This window comes from Helianthus annuus, chromosome 2, assembly GCF_002127325.2.
Source record: "Helianthus annuus cultivar XRQ/B chromosome 2, HanXRQr2.0-SUNRISE, whole genome shotgun sequence".
Taxonomy (NCBI): domain Eukaryota; kingdom Viridiplantae; phylum Streptophyta; class Magnoliopsida; order Asterales; family Asteraceae; genus Helianthus; species Helianthus annuus.
The window spans coordinates 123,195,273-123,206,359 of record NC_035434.2 but is presented as its reverse complement, the minus strand read 5'-3'; the positions used below and the strand labels follow the sequence as shown (position 1 = coordinate 123,206,359).

General features: G+C 38.1%; 1 protein-coding gene and 1 long non-coding RNA gene across 2 annotated transcripts; one reads left to right on the top strand and one right to left on the bottom strand.

The window, feature by feature from the left end:
- Positions 1-6,359: 6,359 nt before the first annotated feature.
- LOC110921927 (cytochrome P450 81Q32) lies at positions 6,360-8,775 on the bottom strand. The gene is made up of 2 exons (XM_022166256.2): positions 7,839-8,775; positions 6,360-7,078 (listed from the first exon to the last, which is right to left on the bottom strand). Exons 1-2 carry the CDS (start codon positions 8,727-8,729, stop codon positions 6,467-6,469), a joined length of 1,503 nt encoding a protein of 500 aa, XP_022021948.1. The 5' UTR covers positions 8,730-8,775; the 3' UTR covers positions 6,360-6,466.
- Positions 8,776-9,815: 1,040 nt separating this feature from the next.
- LOC110905649 lies at positions 9,816-10,485 on the top strand. Its single transcript, XR_002573311.2, has 2 exons — positions 9,816-9,966; positions 10,299-10,485. It is a non-coding gene; the product is annotated as an uncharacterized LOC110905649 (long non-coding RNA).
- The last annotated feature ends 602 nt before the right edge of the window (positions 10,486-11,087 follow it).

Genomic DNA, 11,087 nt, shown 5'->3' with positions numbered 1-11,087 from the left:
TGGTTCTGCGAGAGCTCTAGGATTTGCGCCTCCCCACAAATCCATTCGAAGCGACCCCACTTCTCTCTAACATAGGTGATTCCTCTGAATCATTAAAAGCATCATGGTTAATTTTGGATTTTCTCAAAATCCTTAACCTCAACATGCTTAACCTTTCCTTCATGTCACTGATTGGAATGGACTAGGATGTATACACACTCCCTTTATTAATTTTGGGGCACCCCCCACAGTGACTCCCTTTGGGTTTATGATTAAGTTTGCCTATTGAACCTAGATCTTGGGATCTACAGTCAACTAGGTTAGGTTTCCCTCATATTCCCTTCATCTATGGGCTTTAGTCCCATTCCTCTTGACAATCTATACACCTTATCTGTGCTTAAGCCTTTTGTTAACGGGTCCGCAATGTTCTCATTTGACCTCACATAACTGAGATAACACCCGTTGAGATAAGTTGTCGTACCGTGTTGTGTCTACGTCGAATGTGCCTTGATCTGCCATTGTACATCATGATTTGTGCTCTAGAAAGAGCAGACTGATTGTCACAATATATGCAGATCGCCGTCAACGGCTTTGGCCATCTTGGAATATCTTCTACAAATTGACGTAGCCACTCCGCCTCTTCCCCGCTTTTATCTAAAGCGACGAATTCGGATTCCATCGTGGATCTCGCTATAACTGTTTGCTTGGAAGATTTCCAAGCTATAGCCACGCCCGCAAGTGTAAACACGTAACCACTTGTGGATCTGTGATCCTTTATATCTGATATCCAGTTCGCGTCAGTGTATCCTTCGATCACTGCTGGATCACGGGTATAATGCAATCCATAGTCTCTCGTGTATCTTATGTATCTTAGCACCCTCGTGATAGCTTTCCAATGATCCTCGCTCGGATTACTGGTGTATCTACTTAGCCTGCTCACAGCATACTCTAAGTCGGGTCTAGTACATGTCATTAGATACATTAGACTGCCAATGTTCCTTGAGTACTTTAACTTAGAAACACTCTCGCCTCTATTCTTCCTTAGGCGTTGGGTATTATCAATTGGAGATCGAGCTACACTCGTATCATCCGAATTGAATTTCCCAAGGATCTTGTCCACGTAGTGAGATTGACTCAACACAAGACCATTTTGGGTTCTAGTGATTTTAACTCCAAGAATCACATCCGCGAGACCCATGTCTTTCATGTCAAACCTCGCTTTCAACATGTCTTTTGTTGAGTTGATCATGTGATCATCACTCCCAATGATAAGCATATCATCTACATAAAGACATAAAATCACATAACCTCTTGGTGTGTCTTTAAAATAAACACACTTGTCGCACTCATTTATTTTGAAACCATTGTCAATCATGACATGATCAAACTTTTGGTGCCACTGTTTTGGAGCTTGCATCAAGCCATACAAAGACTTGACCAATTTACATACTTTGCCCTTGTTACCTGGGGTGGAAAAACCCTCGGGTTGTTCTATGTAAATTTCTTCTTCTAAATCGCCATTTAGAAATGCGGTCTTTACATCCATTTAGTGAACTTCCAAATTTCTTAAAGCTGCAATTGCAAGAACCAATCGTATAGAGGTTATTCGCGTAACAGGCGAGTAAGTATCAAAGTAGTCTAGACCCTCCTTTTGTCTAAATCCTTTGATCACTAACCTTGCCGTGTATTTATCAATACTTCCGTCAGCTTTCATCGTCCTTTTGAATATCCAACGATATCCAAGTGGTTTACAACCAAGTGGAAGATCTACTAACTCCCAAGTATGATTTTGCAATATAGAATCAATTTCATTCTTAATTGCTTCTTGCCATTGAGGTCCTTCTGCGGAGGTAACCGCCTCGCGGTAGGTATTGGGCTCCCCCTCAACCCTATAGCTCATGAAGTCTGAACCAAAAGATTTTTCAACCCTTTGTCGTTTACTTCGTCTAAGCTCACCCTCCTCGACCTCAGGTTGTTCATGAGTTTTATCTAACCTTGTAGACGAACTCGGACCTGCTTCATCTACCCATGTAGATGAACTTGGACCTGGTTCATCTAACCATGTAGATGAACTTGGACCCGCTTCATCAGCTGCTGTTGATGAAGTCGCATGTGTTTGTCATAACATAGGAAACACATTTTCAAAATACGAGACGATGTTAGGATTTGCCTCCATGATAGTGTGTTTATGTACATCAGGATTCTTGGACTCATGTACAAAAAACGATGCGCACTACTTTGATGTGCATATCCAATGAAAATGCAATCAACAGTTTTGGGTCCTATCCTAAGAGCCTTAGGAGGTGGTACAATCACCTTAGCTAGGCACCCCCACACTTTCAAGTATTTATACGAAGGCTTCTTTTTTCTCCATAACTCATATGGAGTTTCGTCCCTATTTTTCAAAGGTATCTTGTTTAAAAGATAGTTGGCTGAGAGAATGGCGTCCCCCCACATTTCTCGATTCACTCCCGAGCTTATCAACATGGCGTTCATCATTTATTTCAATGTGCGGTTCTTTCGTTCCGCAACACCATTTGATTGTGGGGAATAAGGATGTGTACACTCATGTACAGTGCCACTTTTTGCGCATAAATCCGCAAAAGATGCAACATATTCACCTCCTCGATCGCTTCTCAAAGCTTTTATCTTCTTTTTAAGTTGATTCTCAACTTCGTTTTTGTACAAGATAAACTTCTCTATTGCTTCGTCTTTACTCTTAAGTAAATACACGTAGCAATATTTTGTACAATCATCAATAAACGTGATGAAGTACTTATTTCCTCCACGCGTGGGAACCGCTTTTAAATCACACACATCGGTATGAATTAAATCAAGGGGTTCGGTTATTCGTTCAACCGATTTAAACGATGATCTTGTAAGTTTGGATTCAACACATGTCTCGTATTTGTGATTGGACTCGATATGGAATGTTGGTATTAAGTTTAATTATATTAAACGTCGTAATGAATTAAAATTTACATGTCCTAGTCTACCATGCCAAACATTAGAAGACTCAATCATGTAAGTAGAAGAAGAACTTTCATTCATATTCTTGTTTTGGTTCACAACCATTACATTCATTTTAAACATACCATTAATGGCATAGCCCTTTCCAACAAACATTCCACGTCTAGACAAGACAAAATTGTCCGATTCAAACACTAGACGAAATCCAAACTTGTTGAGCATCCATCCCGACATGAGATTCTTCCGTATCTCTGGGACATAAAGCACATTTGTCAAGGTAAGCTCCTTGCCCGAAGTCATCTTCAAAACGACCGTGCCTTCCCCTTTGATGCTTGCGGTAGCTTTATTTCCCATATAAAGCTTTTCTTCACCTGAAGCTTCCTTGAATGTAGAGAAAAGAGCCTTGTCTCCACAAACATGGCGGGTTACACCCATGTCAACGAACCATCCTTTTGGGTTTTCACCCATCGCGTTGACTTCTTCAATCATAGTCGTTTCCTCGGTTATCATTGCAATCAGAGGCATACCATCCTCATCAACCATGTGCGCACGCTCACGCTTAGGTTTCTTGCATTGGTTAGCACGGTGCCCCATCTCGTTACAATTGTAACAAGTACCTTGGAAAGGCGCAGGCTTCTTTTTCACAGCCCCTTTTCGGTCCAAGGTTGTTAATCTTTGCTTTCCCTTTGTTGTTGTTTTTACCCTTGCCCTTCTTGCCCTTTGAGGACTCCCCAACTTCCACCATGTTTGCCTTAGCCGAAGCTTGAAAAAATGGTGTCTTTTTGGACCACCCTGTTGTCCTCTTCTATACGAAGACGGACGACAAGTTCCTCAATCGTCATTTCCTTCCGCTTGTGTTTAAGATAATTCTTAAAATCCAACCAAGCAGGAGGTAATTTCTCAATCATGGCTGCCACTTGAAACGTCTCGCTGAGTACCATACCCTTAGCATGGATGTCATGAAGTATAATCTGTAACTCTTGGACTTGGTTCATAACAGTCTTGTTATCAACCATCTTGAAGTCCAAGAAACGGGCGACAACAAATTTCTTTGTTCCCGCATCCTCCGTTTTGTACTTTTTATCCAAAGACTCCCATAATTCTTTGGAAGTCTTGATATTATAGTACACATTATGCAATGCATCCGAGAGACCGTTGAGAACATAGCCTCGACATATAAAGTCCGAGTGCTTCCACGCCTCTACCGCGCTCAGAGCCTGAGCATCGGTCCCCCCTTCCGCAGGTTGGGGAACGGTCTCCGTCAAGAAACTCGCAAGGTTCATGGTGGTCAAGTAGAAGAACATCTTCTGTTGCCACCTCTTGAAGTGGAGACCCGAGAACTTCTCGGGTCGTTCAGCATGATTTGCCACTGTGGACGCTCCCACAGTGTTGGCAGGGGTTCCAACGAAAACATAAGTGTTGCTCGTGATCACATTTTCAGTCGACAATCTGAAAAGGTTTCAAGAAAACAAGTTAAATTCTGTTTTCAAAATAATAAAGACGCTACTTTATTATTATTAGGAGTTCAAAAAATTCAGCCGTGTAGCTTCTAAGTCCAACTTTGAAGACCACAACAGTAGGATTTTTAGAACTTCAGCGACAGAAAGGAGTAGAAGCAGATTTTGTTTTGACAAAGTCACTACTCTGAATCAAAACAGGAAGAAAATCTGTTTTTTAAAACACAACTGTATGAGTTCAAAACTGGTTCGAATTCACAACAGAAGATGTTTGAGATTCTACACGAACGGTGTTTTAAAAATTTGTTTTAAGATTGTATAAATTCGTTCGTGTAAGATAAATAAAATTCTTTTATTAACTTGAATTGTAGAAACAAATCAGAATGAAATACAATTACAGTACAAATTACAACTGAAAAGAAAATACAAAAAAACAGAAAACGCAAACAGACGAAACTGTTCTTGGCTGAGGATCGTGTTAGACACGGGTCCCTTAAAACAAATTTCGTGTCTCCCAGGAGAACACGTTTGTTTCCAGGATACAACAGCCGCAAGCAGTTGCACTGCCGGTCTTGACTCCAACCCGAAGGTGTACCTTGCTGCTTGAAGATGTAGAGAAATTCAGTAGAAAAGTGTCTTTTCCGGTGTAGTTCTTCAACAGGGGTACCACCCTATTTATACTAGCTGAACTTGAAGAAAGTGAAAAACGAATTTAATGGGAGAATTAAACTGCATTAAACGTCTTCAATGCACTTTAATTCGTCATTAAATTCTCAGTCAAACACATTAACTACGTCAGTTTCGAATGCTGAAACGTAACTGCACTGCATTAATTGCTGCTGGAAGCTTCTGCGCGCGCGCGCAAGACACACAGGGGCGCGCGTAGGTCTGCATTCTTATCCGCGGTGTGTCCACGCCATGCGCGCGTGCGCCATACTCACCCAGGTCCAGGCGTGTGCCACCTCACCTGTGAGCCTCTACGAGCACACCACACAGTCGTGACGTTTTGGCTCACTCTGGTGCGCCGCGCACGTCACATCAGGCCCATGCACCATGCGCGCAACGCGTACTCATGTGTACTCGCTCGCGCGCGTATGCGCATGACTGCCACGACATGCGCCACTGCGCGCGGACCCACCAGGGTCCTGCGCATGCATACTCGAAGTGCAAAATGCGCCATCAAAGCGCCTCATCGCCCACGCCACGCGCGCGCGCAAGCGCGTGCGAGTTATGGTGCTCCGCACCCTTCGCGAGTACACTATTGAGTGCTTCCATGAAACAATAAGGATGGAGAGATCCTACTTAAATACCCCTTTAAGTTCCATCTCTCATCCGATGTGGGACAAGGTGCCACTTTCCCACATTTTCAGCATTCAAGTTTCAAACACCAAACTTTGAGCATCGATATCTCATTTATCTTAGCTCCGTTTTGGACGTGGTTTAGTTCGTTTCGAAGCACTTCTCCAACGTAGAACACAAACCCACAAATAAATATATAAAACCCGCTCATTTTATTATATTTATTTTTAGTCCAAAAATAGGAAAAATCATTTTCCTAACAAAATTTCCAACACAATATCCGTAAGTAATTCAAAAAGATTTGAATCTATCCATCTTCGTTTGTTTTTCTCGTGTTTAATAATTTCATTTTATTTAAATAAATTTAACTATTTAATTCCTTTTTATATAATAACATATATTCACATTCATTATACAATTCCACATTTTATTCTTATTTTTTTCTCAAAATTTGACGTATTTCTAGAGCACCAAACCTGATATTTAATATGAACTTTTAAATGTTAGTAATATTATAACTATTTAGCTTTTGAAAATTCGAAATACTATCCCCAAGACCATCCAGGTTAAGGTTCAACACTTGGAAAACCACGTATATCCAAAGCATTGAACTGAGAATGTGAATATAAAGTTGAGTCAAAATAGTAACATAAGTGCGTCAAAACTCACCTTTTATATAGCAAACACATATATTCTCACCCTAAAATACATGTCACATGTAGAATTATTGGTATACTTATACTAAAACTAGCTAATCACATTTAAGATAGAAATTTGGCCATCTTTCCACGAGATCGACATTTGGCCACCAAAGGATTAGCTCTTGGCATGGTTATTCCCTTTCCTTCGGTCATGTCAATCATCTTTTCGTCAATTCTTTCCCACTCGAAGCATTGGATAAGCGTACCTACCACCAAACCGACCATAAGCATGGCAAAGTTTTCTCCTGGACACCCTCTCCTTCCAGACCCAAATGGAATTAGCTTATATCCATCTCTTGAACCTTCCACCTCTTTAAATCTCTCTGGTTTAAACTTCTTAGGATCTTCCCAATTATTGGGGTCATTATGAATGGCCCATAAGTTTATCACTATCATTGTCCCACCTGGGATATGATACCCTCCCACTTTACAATCCTTTGAGGACTCATGAAAAAGTAGTGGACCAGGAGGGTACATTCTCATAGTCTCATTTATTATGCATCGTAGATAAGGAAGATTGGATATGTCGGATTCACAAATTAGACGATCTTCACCAACATAATTGTCGATCTCGGCTTGTGCTTTCTTTAGATATTGGGGGTTGTTTAACAAAAGTGATAACATCCATTCCATTGTTCCACTTGTTGCATCAGATCCTGCTGATAGTAGTTCCTACATACACAATATAAGTGAAACTATTAAAAGAAAACATATTAACTATAAAAAAAGTTAATCCATTGATTAATAGATTTTTTATATTACTCCCTCGGTGAACAATAAAATACATAGATTGTGTAGCACATTAGATATAGCTCTTTAGATAATAATATTACGATAGTTATAGAACTAATCTAATATTTATTCACAAGCTAATGACAAAAACAACCTCTAACTTAGATCGTAAAAAAGTAAATCTTACTACTATAAAATGTAGCATTAGACGGTGTCAAGGATTTGTTTTAGACGGTTTTAAAGTAATAACACCATACCAATATGAACGTTAAGCTCTTTTAAATAAAATATTCAATAAAATTCAGAAAAACACCGTATTGCTTAAACACCGTCTTATATCACAACCATTTTTCGATAGTTTGCAACATTTTTACTTTTTAGTGCCTATATTAATTTGCGAACTTAGATAATTAATCTTGTCAACACATATATTTATAACTAAATTATTGGTTATAAGAGCTAGTATAATATTAGTGACCTCCTAATGATCCTGCGTTGCCTCAAACACATATACGCCACCCAAACTCAAATGATCGTTCGACGATAAATCCAAATCTGTAACGTAAGCCTTAACCTTCAAACGACGGTTCGAGGTAACCTCAAATAGTCGTTTGAAAATGTTGTGATATTAGAGTGTAGTGACGTGTATAGCATACCCCTAATATTTAAGATTGTAGAGTAACATATAATAGGGTTTTACCAGCATTAATCCTTTGATAACGTGGTCCTTGTAACATTCAGGGTCTGCTTCTTGCAACTTCACTAGAACCTGAATCAAGTTTGTCTTCTCTTCAATATTCTCCTTGATCGGTTGTCTTTTGTAGTCGTCTAACAAATCTTGCATAAACGCATCTCTTTTCGCCCTCAACGCCACCATCTTCTTCTCCAACTCTGTCCCTCCCACCCACTTCCACCACGGCAAATAATCGGTTACATTAGCCGACTCCATCACTTCAAACGTGTCCTTTACAATCCCCTTAAACCGCCGTGCCTCTTCGACATCCGCCACCAAATCACCAAAAAATCTCTTCCCCGCAATCATCATCATCACTACATTCAACATCATCTCAAAAAGCAATGACTTCATCTCCACCATCCCATCGTCTCTCATCGCTCTCCGGTGCACTTCATTAACCAAGAGCCGGGCTTCCTCCATGTGAATAGGGTTTAAGGCGTGTAAGCGCTGAGCCGATAAGAGCTCCAGAGAGGCGATACGTCGTAAGTTACGCCAGTGACCATTATAGTTTGACCAGGTAATGGTGGTGTAGTCATACCCTATATGTTTTCCAGCAAGTAACTGCGGACGGTTGGCAAATGTAGCGTCATTCGTGGTCAGGCATTCCTCCACCGCCGCTGGAGATGAAACCAAAAGTGTCCTCCGGGTGCCGAATTGTAGCATGAGCATTGGACCATGACGGTTGGAGACTTTAGCCAGGGCTCGGTAGAGAGGACTTTTGAGTAAGTAAAGGTGACCAACTATAGGTAAGGATGGGAATGGGCTTGGTGGTAAATTCTTATTCTTTCCAACGATAAATTTTGTAATGCATACAATAGCAATGAGGGAGCTGAGGATCAGATAAAATGTCTCCATATTCTGGTTTTTGGTTTATTTTTTTGTATGCTTGATACATAGATCACAGCCTATTTATAAGCGATCTTGTTCTTGATCATGAACAAATTTCAAAAGTATTTTACTTTTCGAAATTTAATATTTTTCAATTTTTCAAATATACCTATGTGTTCAATGTCATAAAAGGGCAACTGACAATTTTCATCTATTATTATATAACATAAAAATCCTAATTCTAACTTTTCATTATGAGTAAACGAATGACGGTAAAAAATAGTTTATGTTGTCATTTTCACCGATTATATTATTATCTAGTATGTAAAAATTCATAAAAGGCAACTGAATGAACAACTCATTTACTACATATCCATTTCTAACTTAAGGAAACACTGACAGGCATCTCGCAGTCACTCCCCTATTTGAACAATTCATTTTTAATTTAATTTTATTAAAAGTTTAAAATTACGGTTTCGTTTTTTGTTTAAAATTACGTTTTTGCCTTAATTTAACATAAAATTATCTTTTTGCCCTGGCTCAAAATTTACGCTTTTGCACTCAGTTCAAAAACTCATTTCTAATTCTACTCCCATAATTACGATTTCACGCTCCGTCTAAAATTACACTTTTGCTGCCCCCTTCAAAATAAAAATATGTTTTTGCCCCTAGCTCAAAACTACAATTTTGCCCCAAACTCAAAATTACGTTTTTGTCCACAATTCAAAATAAAAGTATGTTTTCCCCCATACTTAAAGTTATGATTTTGCCCTCAGTTTAAAATTATGATTTCGCCCCCAGTCCAACCACTACTACAAAATGTAGCATTAGACGGTGTCAAGGATTTTTTTAGACGGTGTTAAAGTAATAACACCGTCTTAAAATAGCTCTTTTTAATAAAATATTCAATAAAATTCAGAAGAACACCGTCTAATGCTTAAACACCGTCTTATACTAATTTCTCCAACCTTTAGACGGTGTTGTCTCTGAACACCGTCTTATAAATATCCGAGAACCCCGACTAATGCTTAAACACCGTCTTATAAACTAGTTTCTGCATCCTTTAGACGGTGACACCGTCTTATAAACTTAAAAAAGATCAGCTCAAATAACAACCACCAAAACCTTATCTCTTTCCTTTTATCTTCCTCATAACAACTTCTTCATTTTCTCCATCTTTCTCATAACAACTTCTTCATCTTCTTCATAACAACTTCTTCATCTTCATTCAATTTCACCATTAACAACCTTACAAAGTTTCAAGGTTAGTTTTTTTTTTCTCTTTACATATGTTATTTAATGTTTTTTAGTTTTATAAATAGTAGTTATATCATGTTTAATTATATGTTGTTAAAAATTCAAATTTGATTTTTTCTTGCTTTGTTTTGATATATCACTAGTACATTGTATACAAAAATTAGTTTATATATAGTAATAAAGTATGTTTAAGTTTTAATCTTGTTGTAATATGTTTAATTATATCACTAGTACATTGTATACAAAAATTAGTTTATATGTTGTTATCGATTTTTCTCTTTGCCTTTAGATTTATTCTATAATATTTGTAATAACTCTTTCTATCTATTTTTATTTTAGATGTGGCACGACACGAGAGTGGCTACGGATAATGAAATACATGTTTTGTTGATGACGTTGATGCCGAAGTTTTTTAGCGAGTTAGGTATTCCATTAGTTTAGCTTATGTGTAGTTTGTTATGTATTCACAAATGATTGTAATTTGACGGGTTTATTTCTGAATTGGATGTGGGGTTTATTTTGGATTTGAATGTGTATTGTTTTGGTTGGATTTGAAAAAGTTGCATTGGTGTATATAAGGTTGATGTATTTTTTTTTCCAGCAAATGTATTTTTGGTGTATTTCTTTTTCCAGCAAATGTATTTTTGGAAAATATGTATTCAGTAAATGTATTTTTTTCAGCAGTTTATAAGACGGTGTTTGTATTAAAAGACGAGGTTCACTAAGTTTATTAGACGGTGTTAAAAGTATTTGATTTAATAAATGTTTTGATATTAAAAGACGGGGTTCACAAAGTTTAAGCCGGTGTTCAAACTGAACACCGTCTAATAAGACTTGAGTTTAAGCCGGTGTTCAAATAGAACACCGTCTAATAATACTTGATTTTAAACCAGTGCAGTTTAAGATGGTGTTGAAAACACCGTCTTAAAACCCACTTCACCCCGTCTAAAGCTCTATTTTGTAGTAGTGAACATATTTTTACGATTTTGCCCTCTATTCAAAATTAAGATTTTGCTCTCATTTCAAAAATTACGATTTCTCCCCTCAGTTAAAAATTATGATCTTGCCATCGTTTTACCTTTTTTTTTTTTTTTTTTTTTTTGCAAAACTATAGTACTGTTTTATTTT

Coding starts and splice junctions, on each gene's coding strand:
- LOC110921927 (XM_022166256.2), bottom strand. CDS start 8,729: ATGGAGACATTTTATCTGATCCTCAGCTCCCTCATTGCTATTGTATGC. Junction 7,079..7,838: donor TTATCAAAGGATTAATGCTG/GTAAAACCCTAT, acceptor TTGTGTATGTAG/GAACTACTATCAGCAGGATC.